Here is a 17,300-nt window from a genome sequence, read left to right as displayed (position 1 = left end):
TCGAGTAGAGTACTGGTGCTTGTCGCTGCGAGGGTAAGATCAATGTCATAGAAATAGATAATGGTCATGTAATGACATACATGGTGGTTTTGAGTAGAAAGGCACGAGCAGTGCATGCTGAAAGATTCCCACGGATTTCTTGGCAAGTCGACCACGCACGACAGCGAGCGCAGCTGCGACTGCCACGTCTGCTTGACCATCTACTGCTCCCTAGCTAGGCCACACCGAGCACGATGCTTGGAGGTTCGAACGGTACGCCATGGTTCAGGGCATCGAAGCTAGAAATGCTCACCCAAAACGCCTGCGATCCGACACTCCATGAGCCCAACTACGCCATCCACCTTGAGATCGCAGAACTCATCAACACCAAGAAAGCCAATACGTCTGTTGATCCTGCCCTTCCCAATCTCTAGTTCTAGTTCTGATATTAATCATTGAATTAGCCCTCGTGATGCAGCGATGCTAATAGCACGCCTCGCAAACCACCGGAACCCACATATCTCCATCCTCGCACTCGCACTTCTCGACACCCTCGTGCAATCGTGCGGCTATCCATTTCACCTGCAGATCTCAACCAAAGAATTCTTGAATGAACTCGTCCGTCGATTCCCTGAACGCCCGCCTCCCTTCCCTGGCCCAGTCATGTCACGGATTCTAGAGCTCATCCATCGATGGAAGGAGGGTATCTGCTCTGAGTCGCGCTGGAAGGAAGACTTGGGGAATATCAAGGATATGCACCGGCTGCTCACATTCAAAGGGTACCGCTTTAGGGAGCTGCCCCGTCGCGCGGAGGCACCCCCGACAATGGTGAGTGTGTTCGTGGCTCGTGTTTGTCTCGTGTTGTTCATATACAAGCGTAGAATATTAAATCCGCCGATGAACTCGAGTCGGAAGACCGAGAAGCACAATCTGCTAAACTCCAGGAACTCATACGGAGAGGCACCCCGCGGGACCTGGCAGCCGCGCAAGAACTCATGAAGTCCCTCGCTGGCGCGAATCCCGATGCAAAGCCCGACTACCGCTCTCAAGCCATGACGGAGCTCAATAAGCTCGAGAGTAAAGTCATTCTGCTCAACGAGATGCTCGATAACGTCGATACTACGAAAGGGGAGAAATTCGCATCGGGGGACGTGTATGACGTGCGTCGATATTCTATTCTACTTGCGAGGGTTGCATAGCGATAGTTTTCTCACTTGTTATAACAGCAAGTCGCGTCGATATTGAAGTCTGCCCGTCCGAAGCTCCAGAAATGGGTCTCGGATGCAGAAACAGACGATCCGGAGTCGTTAGGTACGTCCTTTCTTTTCTCCATTATCTGGCGTAGGCCTTATATGCGATGTCACTCAGATGCCTTCCTCCAAATTAACGATCAAATCAACAACGTCATCACCCGCTTCGAGGCGTTCAAGAAAGGCGACTATAGCATATCTGCCATCCCCGCTGAGCTCACTCAAACCGAAGCCGAAGCGTCCCTCATTAGTTTCGATGACAGCTCACATCCCTCACATAGCGCACCGGTAGACGATCTAGCTTCCTTATTCGCCTCGCTGCCCCAAACCCAATCTTCCGCCCGACAACCAAATGCAAATGCAAACGCCATGTTTGCCTCGCAAACCGGCATTTCACTGGGGAACAACTTGAATGCTTCTTCCTCCACTTCATCACCCGTCCCAAACGCCCCCTCGCCCCAACCACAGTTCGGGTCTATCATGCTAGCGCTTACCCCGCCGCGGGTAACGTCGCCTGGGTATTTCGGGGGGAATAATGGGAATGGAGGTACGAATGTCGTTCCGAATTCGAGTGCGTCGGGGATGAGTCCTCCGGGATTGGGATTGGGGGTGAGTAGGTCATCCACTGGCATGGGCGCTGTGCCGGGGTCAAGAGCGAATATGGGTACGATGATGGGGACGCAGCCGACTTCAACGCCACTGACGCAGCAGGGGAAGGACCCGTTTGCGGATCTGGCAGGGTTGTTTTAGGTATTGTGTCGTGCTGTGCTGTGCTGTATATTGGGTGGTGATCGGGGTATAGGTGTAATATATATCTTGAAATTGCTGGAATGCGGATTTTGTGTGGATTTTGATCTTGGAAGCGAATGACCCTGGTTGATTGCTTGACGTTGAGAACGCTGATTGCTTAAGCTTGTTGGTATTTGGATATGCTGGCTATGTTGCAGCCTTCGGAGGGGGCCGAGTCGAACTACGCACGCGTCGAGCGCTTAGTTATCGTCCACGTGAAGCTTTTCGATTCGACTCAATTAAGGCGATCGCAGTGGTTTCCTCTTGTCTACATTCATGCTGGCATCAATGGCGGCGGCTGCTGATATGGGATTTATTGGTTCGGAGACTGGATTACTTCCTTACTGGTTCGAGGTCTTTGTTGGTGTCAAGAAACCAAACTTTTCCTGCGAGAAAGTCACGGTCTTGACCATATTCTGTACGTCGAGTTGAACTCCATTGATGCATCTCGCAAAGACCTCGATTCTGGCGTTCACTCAATGCTGGATCCATGACGTTGGTTGACCCTTTGGCTGAGCCCCAATGCCTTTCATAAACCAAGATGGGGCTACCACCGTGACTATGCTCGCGCAGGCATCCTTCGTCTACAAACACCATGCTTGTCATCGACCAGTGCTTGCTAAGAGAAATCTCATCGTAACATTGCACATAACAGATAATGAAGACTTCAAACGGACGCGGAAGCCTTTGACAATGCATTCACGCTTTGTCATCGCTCACATCCAATAGTAGCCCCAACAAAGCCTCTATGTATGAGCCTATAAATGTATGTCTACCGCAAAGCACAATGACACCTCCTGGGACCGTATATATTTCGCCCAAATGCCTGCCTGGCCGCACAATCATCACCTCAAGGAGAATAAGGCAAAACTAAGTACTCCCCCCTCACATTTCTCTACAATCAATCCGTTTCGAAATGTCTCCTACAAAGGTGAGCCTCATCACGAGCATACTTCTTACACTAAGATTGAGTCTTGGAATGTCTAGATCTATGTTTGCTCTCAGGCTAAATGCAGCGAAACTTTTACCAAGTTTACGGACCTGAAGAAGCATGAGGCTGGACATGCACTTCCGGAAAAGTACGCGTTTGTCCTATATGCTAGATTGCTCATTTACAAGCGCACCCTTTCAGCGTGCACACCTGCACCTTTCCCGGATGCGACTTCACGACGTTGCAGAAAAGGAGCTTCGACATCCACTACGCCAGACAGTATGTGCTCGTTCAGGTTTATTACCATCGACGATTCCATCTGATTAACAATTTTAGCACTGGCGAGCAGCGCTACGTCTGTCCTCATGATTGTACCTTCAGGACCCACGACCCTTCTGCCCTAACGCGCCATCGCAAAGCAAAACATGGATATGTTCCTTCTGTGCGCAGCATACGCAGCGGCGGTCGTGTTCCTGCCCCCTCCGAATCAGACAGGACCCCGTCATCCGAGTCCCTGCCTGCTTCATCCTACCAATCCCACCCAGATGCCCAAGACCCATCGTTGGTCTTCTATGGCCCGCCGGCTAACGATTTCCCATTCACTATCGCTGAAGATGACTTTATCATGTTTAGCGAGCCCGTGAGGACGGCTAGTGGGTGGACCGAGGGCTGCATGTGCCCTGAATTGATGCAAAGACGCCCTTCGGAGATGATGGGTTATGCATACGGGCGTTGTTAGTTTATAAAAACTTGAGAGTCATCGGTGCGGCTTGTGTTTTTCAAGATATTGATATTTCGCTTACATATACATGGGCGAACCCTTCCCCTCGTTTTATACATATACCATATTTTACTTATAATTACTTTGTGATGTTGTCAAAGGCCAATACTGTACAAGTACTCTTTTCGAATAAATCGTAATGTCCTCACGGAATATCACTATAGGGCGGTTGCAGTTTCTCAGCCCCTGTTTTCGGGGTCCTGTGTCACGCAAAATTAAGTCATTTAAACAACAAGTGAATGACTTTGTTTCCTGCTTTTCTTCTGCAACTACGGGGCATGAGCGCGCCTGAATCAAACACAACGAGCTCCGCGGCGCCCGACTCTGGCTCCGGCTCTGGCTTTGTCCCCCAGTCTTCATTGTACAACGACTGCGTAACTTGTCGTATCATAGGAAGCGGCGCGTTCGCTGCCACCGGCATCTATGCGCTGAGAATGGCCCGTCCCAGCGCACCGGGGAGTATGATTGGCAAAAGGATTATGGGTGGACTGGGAGTTTGTAAGATAATTGTTTTGACTCTTGTTATCAGCTGACAATGGGCCAAGGTTTTTTAGTGGGGAGCGCGCTGAGGTGGCGAATGTGAAGCTAGGTTGGGGAACCCATCGAATGCTGCCTACACTGTGGTAGTACACAGATATAGCCTGACATCTGAATCCCGCACGTTCACTTCCAGATGAGCGACAAAAATGATTGCTCACTGAACGATGATCAACTGTAGCCTAGCTTTCGACTCTCACTATCATTGGCAGCATAACCTGCGTGACTGGCTCTATGCAAATTGAGAAGTGGGAGTTGAGCAGATTCTTCAGTGACTTCCAGAATTCGCGTTTCGAAGGTCAAGCCTTGATGATCCGGTACGAGATTTGGATTTGTAACAGCGACTAGCTACCGCTATCCTGGGCACTTTGTCAATTCAATATTGGAAAAGTTTCTGTGCGCCGGTAAATTGTAGCCTGCGATCAGCGCAGAACTTGACGAAGTTAATTCATCCGGTATCCACACAAACAATTGCAGCGTTGCTAATCAAAACGTGTACAGAAGTTCCGGGAGCCTGAAGCACTTGCGCCCATCTTTAGCTGCCTGGAATACTTTGGTCCCTACCTTCAATATGTCATGCAGTGCCGCAATACTTATGATACAATCATAGTGCTGTCCCCCGCGCATTCCGCCTTTCCGCTACAAAGGCTTTTGTCCAAAGGCCTTCTCGTCCCAGTGTGCCCGTTTCAAGCGCTACAATGGCTGCATTTCTAGAATTGACTTTCGCTCATCTTATCGCACTGACATTGAATAGTTCTATCATGGCGAGCCGCCCCTTATCTGCGACCCCCGAAACATCCAGCTCTTGGCCAGCTGGCAGTTTCATTCTCGACATCTTGCCTCCACTCCTGTCCAGATGCTGGTTGTCCATTAAAATATTTCAAGGGCGGTATTAACGAGCATACAGCTGGTACGCTGACGACCCGTGGCAGCCTCTTCGATAGCTTTATTATATATCCAATGTTTGCTGACAACGCCGATCTCGGTTGCGTCGTCTCCTGAACGCCCCACATTTGCTTGCGAAAGTCGCGTATGCAACGGTATATTAACTGTGCACAGATATATAGGAGAAGGCCGGTATCAAGTAAACCCGTGTAACTATACTAATGTGTGGGAGGTAGCGCACAAAGCAAGTCACACCTATTCAAATACTGAGGATATAAAAGCAAGTGGCTGCCATCCTACCTTTCCCCGTCATATTTTCTTTCGAGATCATATATCGCATTTCACAAACAATGCATCTCTCCTTCATTCTCGCCGTTCAATTTGCTGCTTTTGCAGCGTCTATGGTTCTCAAGGATGACAGTTCCTGTCCCTACACATGCGCCACAAATGCAGATTGCTGCCCAGGCTCTAGCTGCATAAAATCATACGACCGCGCAAATGACGGTGGTGTAAGTAGTTCTCATCTACAATTTAACCTCATGACTCACCGGCGTGGTAGGCTATATATGTGTGGGTGTGCTTAGTTAACCCCTAACTAACCAAATGACGGTGGTGTAAGTAGTTCTCATCTACAATTTAACCCCAGGACTCACCGGCGTGGTAGGCTATATATGTGTGGCTGTGCTTAGCAGACTGAGTGAGTGGCATTAGATCTGCTTTAAATTTCAATTGATGCAGTGTGGTTGATATTTCGTTGTAGAGCGCTTAATTTCACTGCTGCTCAAGCGATGAAGACCTTGGAATAGAGGAACAGCTCAAACACTTGAATACATAACATGTGACTGAAAAAAAAAAACACTTACGACGCATTGTTTCCCTCCTCGTTGTAATATAAAAGCCTCTCACAGTCGGACTGAACAATGGCGCATGTCAGCCAAACCCCGAAAGGATTGCAGTTGCCAAATCAGTAAATTCACGAGAACGTCCGGGAAATGGATATTCTGGGGCACCTCTCCGGGGGTAAAGTATAGGTCCACTCTGGGGGAGTGTCAGCCGCTCGGCTCAATGCGGTCGGAGTTTAATTATGTCAGCTGTGGTTCTCGCTGCCATGCTTCATCCCGCCCATCCCGCCCCTGGTGTTTTTTTTGCCCGCCCGCCGCTCTTACAAAATAATGTTATCTCTTCCTTCAATGGTATTACCGGTAACTACGATGGCCTCATCCTCACAGTCCCTACCCCCAGCTGAATTACCGACGTCCATGATGCAGGCTGTTGTTGTAGAAGGTCGTGATCGTGGTGGTGGTACGGTGATTGTGGCTGACGGCGTTGGGGCTAATGTGTCAGCTATCACGGGGTGTGCGAAAGACGCTGGGGGCAGGATGGGCGGGAGGGGCGGCACTCGGGAGGAAGAAGGTACCAGTGAGAATCACAGGTGACATAATTGAGCTCCGACCAAATGGAGCCGAGCGGCTGACACGCCCCCTGAGTCCGTGTGGGAGGTATATGTAAATTATTAGAGGGAGGGAGGGTGGTTCTTGCAGATAGGTTTAAACGTAGAAATCGGGTCTGATAGACCCTTTATAGGCACCGAAAAGTCCTGCCTGAGGTGATAGGTTCGGGAGGTGGTGCAGGAGACCTACATGGAAAACAACAATTCAATATTGGAAGAAACACTTGTCAATAATAATCGTTGCAGCGATACATATCGCCCTGCATATAAATCGTTCAGCCTATCCTCAGTGAAGGAGTCCGTGGTGATCGAACCTACAACAAACGCAGGAACGCAGGATGATAATAATCAACAGCCATCCGTAGATCAGCCAAAACAAATTTCCGCAATGGAACATACGGGGGTGTGATGCACCGTTGCGTCGTTCCTGCAGTACTTACATTTCTAATTAGGGCTGGTCTCGTACGTTGCAGCTTCTCTCACCCAACCCTGCCTGGCCAGCCAAGATAGTAGCTTCTGCCCATGCATCTTCCCTGACGGTACTGGTGGCATGTGCGAGGGCCTCAGTTGAAAGGTCCAGTTCCTGGAAGCCCAGTGTAATGAAATCTGAATCAGAAGTGATGCTTCGTTGTTCAAATCTTATGAGCTAATGTAAGAGACTCCTAGGCTGCTGGTCACCTCTAATTAAAGGCTGACGTTTATCACTCGGGTTTCAAAGTATGGGTTTCGAAGGTGAGACTGTGCGGATGTTGTTCATGAGTGAAGTTGTCCATTAAAATATTAATATTTCAAAGGCGGTATTAACGAGCATACAGCTGGCACGCTGACGACCCGTGGCAGCCTCTTCGATAGCTTTACCATATATCCAATGTTTGCTGACAACGCCGATCTCGGTTGCGTCGTCTCCTGAACGCCCCACATTTGCTTGCGAAAGTCGCGTATGCAACGGTATATTAACTGTGCACAGATATATAGGAGAAGGCCGGTATCAAGTTAACTCGTGAATCTATACTAATGTGTGGGAGGTAGCGCACACTTCAAAGAGCTTTCTTATGTGTAAAGTGACAGCCAAGAGAACTCAACGCGCGAAGGTCTCAAGTTGTTCGCCTTGCCTGTGTAACAGACAACGAAAAACTTCCAGAGATCGGGTACGTAACTTTGATGCATGTCAACAACATGGCAAGTCCTCGACGGAGTGACCGAGCGTGTGCTCAAGAATTAGACCACTTATCCGAGAGATGTATTCATCCAGGGATGCGCTAACACCTTGTTCCTCGATAACCCACTAGTAAGCATAACGGCGGATGTGCCATGTGCGAACAAGTCCAGTATCCAGGCGTTCAGGGTTGTCGAGGACAAAGCAAGTCACACCTGTTCACAGGGGTATTTAAGGTGGACAAGTTCTGCACAGAGCACTACTCAGGATATAAAAGCAAGTGGCTGCCATCCTACCTTTCCCCGTCACATTTTCTTTCGAGATCCTATATCACATTTCACAAATAATGCATCTCTCCTTCATTTTCGCCGTTCAATTTGCTGCATTTGCAGCGTCTATGGTTCTCAGGGCTGACAGTTCCTGTCCCACCACATGCGCCACAACTGCAGATTGCTGCACGGGCTATGAATGCCTGCAAGTATACGACCGCCCAAGTAACGGTGGTGTAAGTAGTTCTCATCTAGAATTTAACCCCATGACTCACCGGCGTGGTAGGCGATATATGTGTGGCTGTGCGAGCCAGTGAGTGGCATTTCTGCTTTCGATTGGTGCAGTGTGGTTGATATTTGTTGCAGAGCGCTTGATTTTGAACAAATTTCACTGCTGCTCAAGCGATGAAGACCTTGGAATAGAGGAACAGCTCAAACACTTGAATACATAACAAGTGACTGAAGCACTTACGACGCATTGTTTCCGTTGTAATATATCCGAATCCGCAGATCAGCCAGCAAAATAAAGCCAGAATTTCCGCAATTGAACATATGGGGCTGTAATGCCCCGTTGGAAATCAGCCCGTCAACATAGATAGTTTTCTCTTTTTTATTTGGACTCACGCTCACTACCTTCGACGTACTTACCATATTTAGTAACTCCGCGTATAACAACGTTCGCTACAGCCCTTTTTGCCCTTTCCCCAGTCCCCTATACTCCACTGGGGACTCATTGAGTCCTTTCTCTAGTTAGACGCACACCGTCTTTTAGCCCCGTTGCGCCGTCCCGCAGTACTTACATTGTCAATTAGGACCGGTCTCGTACGTTGCAGCTGCTCTCACCTAATCCAGCCGAGATAGAAGTTTATACCCATACGTCTTCCCTGACAGTACTGGTGGCATGTGCGAGGGCCTCAGTTGAAAGGTCCAGTTTCTTGAAGCACAGTGAATGAAATCTGAATAAGAAGTTAGGGTGCAATCAATGAAAAATCGACATGGCGCCCAAACGCCACTGACGTTCATCACCCGGATTTAAAAGTATGGCTTTCGAAGGTGAGATTCATTCAGAATTCTGCGAATCGCGCTTCGTTGGTCTGATCCAGAGAGCGAGGTCCTACGACGACATCTATTTATTGTCCCTGTGTGGATGATGTTAATGTTTCAAGGGCAGTATTACTAGTGAGCATACAGCAGGCATGCCGATGAATCGGGGCAGCCTCTTCGATAGCTTCATTATATATTCAATGTTCGCCGATAACGCTGATCTCAGTCGCATCGTCTCCTGGAAGCCCCACACTGGCTGGCGAAAATCGCGTATGCAACAGTGTATTGACTGTGCACAAATATATAAGAGAGGGGTAGTATCAGGTCAGCTCGTGTATCCATGCTTATGTGTAGGAGGTAGCACACACTTCAAAGAGAACTCAGCATCAAATTCATTTGCATTCTACGGTGAAGGGCTGCGATTTCTGCGTATCTCGTGTGATCAAATAATGGCTTCGTGTTTCAGGAGCCAGCTCATACTTGAGCTTGATGATTAAAGTGAGTTCTGCCAATGCGATGAGAATGCGACTTACCGCACGAACCGCAGGCCCGCAAACATGCGCCTGATCTCGATCGATTCAGGGCAGACGCGCGGAGGTCTCAATTTGTTCGCCTTGCCTGCGTAATAAAAATGAAAACTGCCAGAGATCAGGTACGTAACTTTGATGCATGACAAGTCCTCAATGTAGTGACCCGGCGTGTGCTTGAGAATTGGAACACTTCTCCGAGAGGATGCGTTGACACCTTGTTCCTCGATAACCCACTAGTAAGGTGGATATGCCATGCGCGAAAAAAGCCCAGTATCCAGGCTTTCAGTGATATCCACTGAGGGGCTATGATGGTGCGTAGGCGCGGGCCCAGGATCCTCGTGTCACGCCTGATTACGTGTCACCTAACGTAGGCCGTATCCAACGGCGGGGTGGTGCTGGGTTCTTGAGGCACCGGTGGGTTGTCGGGCACAAAGCAAGTCACATCTGTTTAAATGGGTATTTAAGGCGGACAAGGTCAGCACAGAACATTACTCAGGACATCAAAGCAAGTAGCTGTCATCCTACCTCTCCCCGTCATATTTTCTTTTGAGATCCTATATCAATGCATCTCTCCTTCATTCTCGTTGTTCAATTTGCTACTTTTGCAGCGTCTATGGTTCTCAGGGCTGACAGTGACTGTCCCAACCTTTGCGCCACAACTGCAGATTGCTGCTCAGGCATGGAATGCGAGAAATTTTACGACCGCCAAGGTGACGGTGGTGTAAGTAATTCTCATCTAGGATTTACTTAACCCCATGACTCACCGGTGTGGTAGGCTATATACGTGTGGCTGTGCGCCTGAGTGAGCTACAGTCAGTGGCATTTCTGCTTTCGCTTACCGTAAACGGCATTTCACAATGTACCAATTACACTCGGATTTCCAGCCTGGCCATTGTGATCGGTTCGGGATTTACGTGTAGGGATTACACACATGGCCAAGCGAGACATGTACTTGGGCTACCAATGTATAGGTTTGGGAGGTAGTGCAGGGGACCTACGTGGAAAATAACAATTCAATATTGGAAGAAACACTTGACAATGATAATTGTTTCAGCAATACAAATCGCCCTGCATATCGTTCAGTCTATCATCAGTGTAAGAGTCCGTAGTGGTCGAACCTACAACAAATGCGGCATGATAATAATCAACAGTCATCCGGATATCAGCCAACAAAATTAAGACAGAGTTTCCGCTTTACGATGGGAGTCACGGGGGTGTGATGCCCCGTTACGTCTTCCTGAAGTCGGTGGTGCCAATACAGTCGCTATAGACCTCATTCAGCAGACACCCTAATGAACTCTAAGCATATGATGCATAATGGACGCACCCAGCCTTTCTGTCATATCTGCTTGATCCATCGATGACTGATGGCATTTCCTGCAGGGACACGTAATGGAGGAATGCAGTAAGCGAGATCTATAACTACGAAGAGTCAGCGAGGGGCGTGTGTAACATGAATCGGATCTTACATCGCCTGATTCAGGAGAAAATTTGTCCAATAACTAGGACTTGCCTAAAACACTATGCAGGAGTTTTTGTTGACGCACCTCGAATGCCCCGTCACTACTTGTCACTTGTCGACACCGCGCATGAAGGTAGAGTGATGCATCAGTTTCAAATTGCCCAACATTTCGTTTCGGAGTCTCCAATATGTGGGGTATTCACATTAAGCCCGTCAGTCTAATCGATACCAACGACTAGCTTAGGAGCCCGAATAGCTCGCCACGTGGAAGCGAAAATTTCGCCTCTCTGCCATTTCATAAAAAATGCTGCAAGATGTGCGTTCACGAAAGTGAGGTGGGACTTGGCGAGATCTCTTGAGCTAAAAAATGTATATAACATTCGTATCGCTGTTAGGATGAATATTGATAAAATGCGATAAAATGCATGTTGATGACTCAATCGATAAACAGGTGAAACGCAGCGATACCTTCTCATAGAGAATGCACCAGAGCCTTCGTGCTCCCCTGGCCAACCCACACATACACGAACATTCAATTGATACTCGTCGCTATGCCTTTCACGACAGCCACTGCTTTGTCCGACACCGGTTCGATGTCGACTTCGAATGGATAAGGAAAACTTGTTCAGCAAATACGTGAGTGCCCCTCCTGTTCAAGTACTGTTGGTTAAACGCACCTGGCAAGACCTGCGGGTATATACGGAGGATCAAACAGTTTTTCCACGCCATAGCTATCCTTGGGTTTCGAAATTCGCACGGTCGCCAACATACTGGTTACAAGCATGAACACGGAATTGTCTGCTAAAAAACGTCCTGGGCACATCCTGGACGGGGATGCTCAGCAAGTTTCATTAGGTGTTGTAACGCACGATTACCTCCTGCCAAAACCAAACGCATAACTGTAAGGATCAATCGCCGTTTTCTGTACGTGCGTCTCAAGAAAGCGTTCTGGCGAAAATGCCTCTGGATCTATGCCACTATCCTGGTCCCGACTGAGCAACCTGTATTGCAGGATAAGTACATTCCGTGGGTGCACTTTCCATACTCACCAGACATTAGGCATAACAATGGTGCCTTTCGGTATGTAGTACCCTGCTCAAGAGGTTAAGAAGTATTCCTCGCCGTTCATGATTGAAAACACCTCTATAGACATCCGCATCCTGTAATTTCCTTGGCGCACCCAAAGGCGAGTTGGGATTCCAGCGGTACACCTCCTTAATTGCCGCATTAATATACGGCAACCGTCCGCGGTCAACAAAAGTTGGCAGACGGTCAGTCCCTACGACTCTATGTATCTCCTCACGCATACGGGCTTGGACCTCCGGGAAGCACGCCATCGCATGCATGAAGACCAACATGGTTCCAGCTGTCTTTTGTACGGTCAGATAGATCCATATCCCGGAGGTGTAGAATATTCACTGTGTCATTTCCAGCTTGCGTTCGATAACGATTTCATCCTTGATTTCAGTCAATGGGGTAAAAACGTACCTTCGTATATCGACCATGCTACCCAAGGCAGCAGCTGTCTTATCGCTTCATCGCTCCCGCCGTTCCTTAAATGATCTGAAACAAACGAAGCCGAAGATGCTCCTTGTTTCATATCCTGTTCTACCTGCTCTATTGGACGGTGCACGATGTCGGACACCCGCTGCCGCCCCGTCTCTGCTGTTCGCCGTATGCTGTTGAATGGGACCCAGGACGGCAGATACCATACTACATCACCTTCAGCTTAGTTGTTTGCCAAAGTGATCGACTGACTTACGTTGAGGAATCATATCAACAAGATAGGCCCCCGGAACCACACTTTTCAGTACGATTCGTTCCGTTTCGGCAAATTCGTCGAAGTACTACGAATCCTGGTTCGAAAGGATTAGAGTCGATGACACAAGGTTCACTCACCACGTTGCTCGGGGTGTCGATGGAAAACCCATAGGTGATCGACGCGATGATATGAGCCGAGGCCCTTAATAATGCCAAGTGAGGAAGACACCATGGGGGTGATGCGCAGCTGGCCTTACATGTGCAGATGCTTCATAACCCCTGAAGGGTTTTCCACCAAATTTCTCAAAAATCTGGCGGCCACATCTTCCTGCAGCGAATGATACTTCTGAACCGCTTCCTGGTTAACGGTTCCATGTATGAGCTTCCGTCCTTGCCTCCAATCTGGACCATAGGGAGCGAATGACAGATTCTGCCCGATATCGGTTTGTGTTCAAATATGAAGCGCTCTGCTGCATGTGCTCACGTTCTCGATTCCCATGTAATTGGCCATCAAAAATGATGCTCTATCGGAATACTTCTGTGATCTCTTCTCAAGAAGCTCACGCATACTTTCCATGTCGTTCAGGATGAGAAGTTTGTTCCCGAGGACGTTCACGTATACAAGGTCGCCTGTTTGCACTATTGAACACACCTCCAAGGGTACGGCACTTTAGGACATACCATATAGCTTGCTCCATTGCGAGAATTTTCTCCATGGCTCCGCCTTTGGGACATCGAGATAATTTCCTATCAATGGTTTTGGCGGTGGGCCAGGTGGTAGCGACTGGGATCTACTCTGACGCAAGCGATGCCCTATTACCCCCAGGATGAGGATGAACGACGGGTACACAAGCCAGTCCAAAGTACTTAGAGCCATAGCGGGGCAGTCAGCTGTCGTCCCTACGAAGCTTCGTAACTGGTGCTTGGTGTACTGGGTAGGCTCTCCTCCTTTTATCTGCCAATGAGCGCTTCTTGATAAAGTCCTGGTCTTGTGTTCTGGCAGATGACGCCTTCGAGTCTATTTGGGGCATTGCTGAGATGCCGAACTCCGCAAAACTTTGGGACATCTGGAACGCCATGAATAAGCCATGGATTTGTCTTCGCTCGTGATGAAGAATCGTCAAATTGATGGCCAAGTAGAATTAAAGGCAATATCAAAATATCCCGGTGTCCCGGTTGTTCTGAAGCATGATCTACTACCCTTGAAGACTCTGCAAATGCGACCGACTTAACTCAGCCACGTCGTCCACTGGTTCTGCTCTCCTTTCATCACAGCGGTTATCTCTCTAGCAACGATTCTGTCGGACTGCTGCGATGGATGAAGTTCGTCGTACCTAAGCAACAAGTGAGCTCTAGATCGCTATTTGGGACTGATCTTGGGACCTACCACAGGAAGCTGTCACGGTCGGTCCCATTGGCGACTGTACAGGTTGGTGCTGCCGTGCTGTTCGTGGTATACACACATGAATTTATGCAGCCCGTTACGTTATATGGTGCAGTGCCATTAAAGTAGTTCTGAGGGTTGTTGTACATGTCGGTAAAAAGCGCGTAGGAGTCAAAGGATGCTACGATAAAATGCGTCAGCTGCTTCCTCGAATCAATTTCTAAACTTGACTGACCAATATGGGCACCAGGGAGCGTGGGCACAAGCGCGTCGAGCATGAGGGATGTTATTTCATTCCCTGCGCGTACCAGCTCCTTCATATACACGTTCCATTCGGTTGTGTTGCGTTCCAGGTCCCAGTACCTGCTGGGGTACGAGTAATTAGAGTACAGGATTGTCAGGTCAAGGGGAAGGATCTGTATGTGCGAGGTGAGCTTAAGGCCACAGTGGCCCAATGTTCATACACTCACGTTCTGCATGATGAAGTTCCTAGCACCGCTCTCGTACAAGGTCTTCAGGACATCGATGGCGCATTGCCTGACCTGGACAATTGACGTGGAGGGGGCATTACTTCCGGTGATCAGCGCGTTGGCACCCAGATCGTTGGTTCCAATCCAGATGGTGTACATCGTCTCCTTTGGGTCTAATTCTAGCGTGCCATTTTTCGTCTCATTCAGGTAAGCAGGGAGTTGCCAACCTGGGCGGTCACTGCGATCAGGACGACATTCACAAACTATTTGAGCGTACTCACCCATGATCGGAGGGAAGGGCCGGTAGGTAAGCAGGTTCGAGCATGTTGCCCCGGAACGAGCGAAGCCATAGAGATTCAAGTCACCATACATCGCCGCCCATGTCGGCCAGGCATAGCCTCCATCAGCAGTGGGATAGTAAGAGGAATCAGTGTAGGAGTCACCAAAAGTGACGAAGTTTTTGATCTGACCAGGCGTGACACCAACCGCCCAGGATGGCGTACCGAGTGCCAACAATGCAAATGCAAGCTTTACACCTTGTAGGAACATCGTGGAGCAGAAGAACTGACTTGTCGAGTCCATAAGATCGTCATCTTATATTGCGAGAAATATCCGATTAGCGGATCGTATCACAGGGTCATTGCAATAATCCTGACGAACGGAGACCGCGCACACCTACTTACCGTCACAACGGCCCGCTCACGAGCGGGTTGATGAGATCACGAGGGTCATATTCCGCTCCGAGGGCAACAATATACTTCACCTTCGGGATCCCTTCGTGCTAATCGATCGATGCTCGTGACAAAAAGAATCAAGGCAGAGCTAAAATTTCACGTTCAAGAGGGAATGACCGTCAACATCACAGTGCTTTGAAATTAACCCGAACCTGTGAGAGCTCACGCGTGCAAGTCACACGTCAAGCATGTATCTTCGAGCCGCTCGCCTGATTGTTTATTATTGGCGCCTGAAATATGGCGCATGCCTTGCGTGCGACCATGATTTGATAAGTGAGAACGCGGAATCTTGGTTAGACGCCTTCCGTGCTGAGCAAAATGAGGACTCTAGAACAGTCAGCGTCCAGAGTATACCAATCATGGTTATAGTACGTGTTTGTGAGTCGATCATACTGAGCGAATTGAGCTCGTGATACGTCGGTACCGCCAGCGCCTAGTTCATGACGGGCCAAGGGAGCATCTATGTGCGAAAGCCAAAAAAAGACCAATCGCATAATGATACATAACCAACATGGTGGTGTAAGGACGGACATGATGTTCCAGGGAAGTCCATTATCAGAGAGATCAGTAGCTAATGAAACCAATTCGGTCACCATGAAGATAACAATAAACAAAGAGGGCTTTGATACTTAAGCCTCAGATCCAGTCGACTCCTTCGGCTGTTCGACATCAACGTGTTCCCACTCATCTAGAGCTCCAGATTGTGCTTGTTCAGAAGAGTCCAAACCGTAATACGAGACAAAACGGCACCGCAATGTGCAGATACCCTTCACGATCGCGAAGAGAATGCAGTAACCAACACCCATGCCGATGATGTAAGCGGCTAAAAGTTCGTGCTGGACTGATGGATCAAGGAAACTGTAAGCTAATGATAGGCGTCAGCGCTGTTATAGTCCATGTAAACATGAACGTACTGTAGAATCCTTGCGTTGCATGGGTTATATACGCAATACCGAGGTAACACGCAAAAAGTAATAAGCATGGTATGATGTGGCTCCATGGACTTGGGCCAGCATTTGTCAAGAGTATCTCAAATAGAGCGAAGCCGCTATTCATGGCATGTTGAGATACATTGGACCAAGCTAAGAATTGCCTTTCATGAGCAACAATAGCAACCGATATGAATAAACACCGCTCATACCTGAGTACTGGGTACTAAACGTTGACGGAGAAGCGAGTAGAGCCCAAAAAACAACAGTCACGATGATTGCTGCGAGAAAATGTTCAAACTTTGATAAACTGAGAAAGTTAGGCATTAAGACTCACGAAATATGATGATAGTGGTGTACAGGAGGACGTGCAAGAGCTGTAGGATCCGTGGCCATGATTGCAAAGGGTACGCCTTCTGTCCCCGCAGCACAAATGTTATGGTTTGAATGCTAGATGCCCAGAAGTATGCGACAAGGCCAATGTAACTGAGATCGGTGAAGTAAGAAAAAAAGCTGTGGTAGCAGGACCAGCCAATCAGATCAATTATTGGACCACCCTAAGTCTGGTACTTACCTACCACCATCATGGTAACGAACAGACTCAAAAACGAGCACAGTGATTGTTGTAACGAGCGAATAAACAGCAAACAGCAGACGAAATGCGCCGAGACTCAGAGGAGAAAAGAAAGGAGATGTAACAAGCCTACAGGCTGGGTCGAAAGGAGTCGAGACACCAAACCATTCATAAGAGAGGTCATATCTCAAGCCGGTGAATCTCATGAACGCTGTCGAAGGAATGAGAAAATAGAGGTGATTGGCAACTGAGAGGTTGTTGTTCGGGTACGTTGTGTGGACCCGGCCGTTCCTACCCCACTCGGCTAATTTTGACACTTAGCCTTGGCCATTCAGGCCCACCGCTGACCCCGCTCGATCGCTTGGCTCAGCGCTCGGACCTCAGG

At 48.7% G+C, this 17,300-nt stretch overlaps 7 protein-coding genes across 7 annotated transcripts; 4 read left to right on the top strand and 3 right to left on the bottom strand.

Annotated features, from left to right (window-relative positions):
* The first annotated feature begins 138 nt into the window (after nucleotides 1-138).
* On the top strand, nucleotides 139-2,149 carry DEU56DRAFT_815041 (VHS domain-containing protein). Its single transcript, XM_041353758.1, has 5 exons — nucleotides 139-382; nucleotides 444-807; nucleotides 861-1,139; nucleotides 1,206-1,290; nucleotides 1,348-2,149. Exons 1-5 carry the CDS (start codon nucleotides 234-236, stop codon nucleotides 1,977-1,979), a joined length of 1,509 nt encoding a protein of 502 aa, XP_041206457.1. The 5' UTR covers nucleotides 139-233; the 3' UTR covers nucleotides 1,980-2,149.
* A 692-nt stretch (nucleotides 2,150-2,841) lies between these two features.
* On the top strand, nucleotides 2,842-3,875 carry DEU56DRAFT_463844 (uncharacterized protein). The gene is made up of 4 exons (XM_041346345.1): nucleotides 2,842-2,949; nucleotides 3,006-3,097; nucleotides 3,151-3,228; nucleotides 3,286-3,875. Exons 1-4 carry the CDS (start codon nucleotides 2,935-2,937, stop codon nucleotides 3,686-3,688), a joined length of 588 nt encoding a protein of 195 aa, XP_041206456.1. The 5' UTR covers nucleotides 2,842-2,934; the 3' UTR covers nucleotides 3,689-3,875.
* A 57-nt stretch (nucleotides 3,876-3,932) lies between these two features.
* On the top strand, nucleotides 3,933-4,625 carry DEU56DRAFT_815036 (uncharacterized protein). The gene is made up of 3 exons (XM_041353757.1): nucleotides 3,933-4,228; nucleotides 4,276-4,513; nucleotides 4,548-4,625. Exons 1-2 carry the CDS (start codon nucleotides 3,970-3,972, stop codon nucleotides 4,311-4,313), a joined length of 297 nt encoding a protein of 98 aa, XP_041206455.1. The 5' UTR covers nucleotides 3,933-3,969; the 3' UTR covers nucleotides 4,314-4,513; nucleotides 4,548-4,625.
* Nucleotides 4,626-6,281: 1,656 nt separating this feature from the next.
* Nucleotides 6,282-6,758, top strand: DEU56DRAFT_815030 (uncharacterized protein). The gene has a single exon (XM_041353756.1). It carries the CDS (start codon nucleotides 6,325-6,327, stop codon nucleotides 6,586-6,588), a length of 264 nt encoding a protein of 87 aa, XP_041206454.1. The 5' UTR covers nucleotides 6,282-6,324; the 3' UTR covers nucleotides 6,589-6,758.
* Nucleotides 6,759-11,369: 4,611 nt separating this feature from the next.
* On the bottom strand, nucleotides 11,370-13,701 carry DEU56DRAFT_889985 (cytochrome P450; the record flags this gene model as incomplete). Its single annotated transcript, XM_041356272.1, has 12 exons — nucleotides 11,370-11,683; nucleotides 11,741-11,887; nucleotides 11,939-12,064; nucleotides 12,113-12,158; nucleotides 12,205-12,433; nucleotides 12,483-12,496; nucleotides 12,552-12,776; nucleotides 12,826-12,910; nucleotides 12,963-13,026; nucleotides 13,082-13,254; nucleotides 13,309-13,454; nucleotides 13,506-13,701. 12 exons carry the CDS (start codon nucleotides 13,699-13,701, stop codon nucleotides 11,596-11,598), a joined length of 1,539 nt encoding a protein of 512 aa, XP_041206453.1. The 3' UTR covers nucleotides 11,370-11,595.
* A 292-nt stretch (nucleotides 13,702-13,993) lies between these two features.
* Nucleotides 13,994-15,649, bottom strand: DEU56DRAFT_463721 (carbohydrate esterase family 16 protein). The gene is made up of 6 exons (XM_041346344.1): nucleotides 15,565-15,649; nucleotides 14,960-15,500; nucleotides 14,679-14,905; nucleotides 14,444-14,624; nucleotides 14,212-14,389; nucleotides 13,994-14,158 (listed from the first exon to the last, which is right to left on the bottom strand). Exons 2-6 carry the CDS (start codon nucleotides 15,258-15,260, stop codon nucleotides 14,053-14,055), a joined length of 993 nt encoding a protein of 330 aa, XP_041206452.1. The 5' UTR covers nucleotides 15,261-15,500; nucleotides 15,565-15,649; the 3' UTR covers nucleotides 13,994-14,052.
* A 9-nt stretch (nucleotides 15,650-15,658) lies between these two features.
* On the bottom strand, nucleotides 15,659-17,276 carry DEU56DRAFT_463590 (uncharacterized protein). Its single transcript, XM_041346343.1, has 5 exons — nucleotides 16,916-17,276; nucleotides 16,679-16,854; nucleotides 16,554-16,622; nucleotides 16,327-16,494; nucleotides 15,659-16,277 (listed from the first exon to the last, which is right to left on the bottom strand). The coding sequence occupies exons 1-5, from the start codon at nucleotides 17,119-17,121 to the stop codon at nucleotides 16,042-16,044; spliced, it is 855 nt and encodes a 284-aa protein (XP_041206451.1). The 5' UTR covers nucleotides 17,122-17,276; the 3' UTR covers nucleotides 15,659-16,041.
* Between the last annotated feature and the right edge of the window lie 24 nt (nucleotides 17,277-17,300).

The sequence above is a fragment of the Suillus clintonianus genome, assembly GCF_016758775.1.
Source record: "Suillus clintonianus strain FC179 chromosome Unknown DEU56scaffold_57, whole genome shotgun sequence".
In the NCBI taxonomy this organism is placed as follows: Eukaryota; Fungi; Basidiomycota; class Agaricomycetes; order Boletales; family Suillaceae; genus Suillus; species Suillus clintonianus.
Note: the sequence above shows the minus strand (reverse complement) of the source record. Positions and strands in the feature narration are given on the sequence as shown.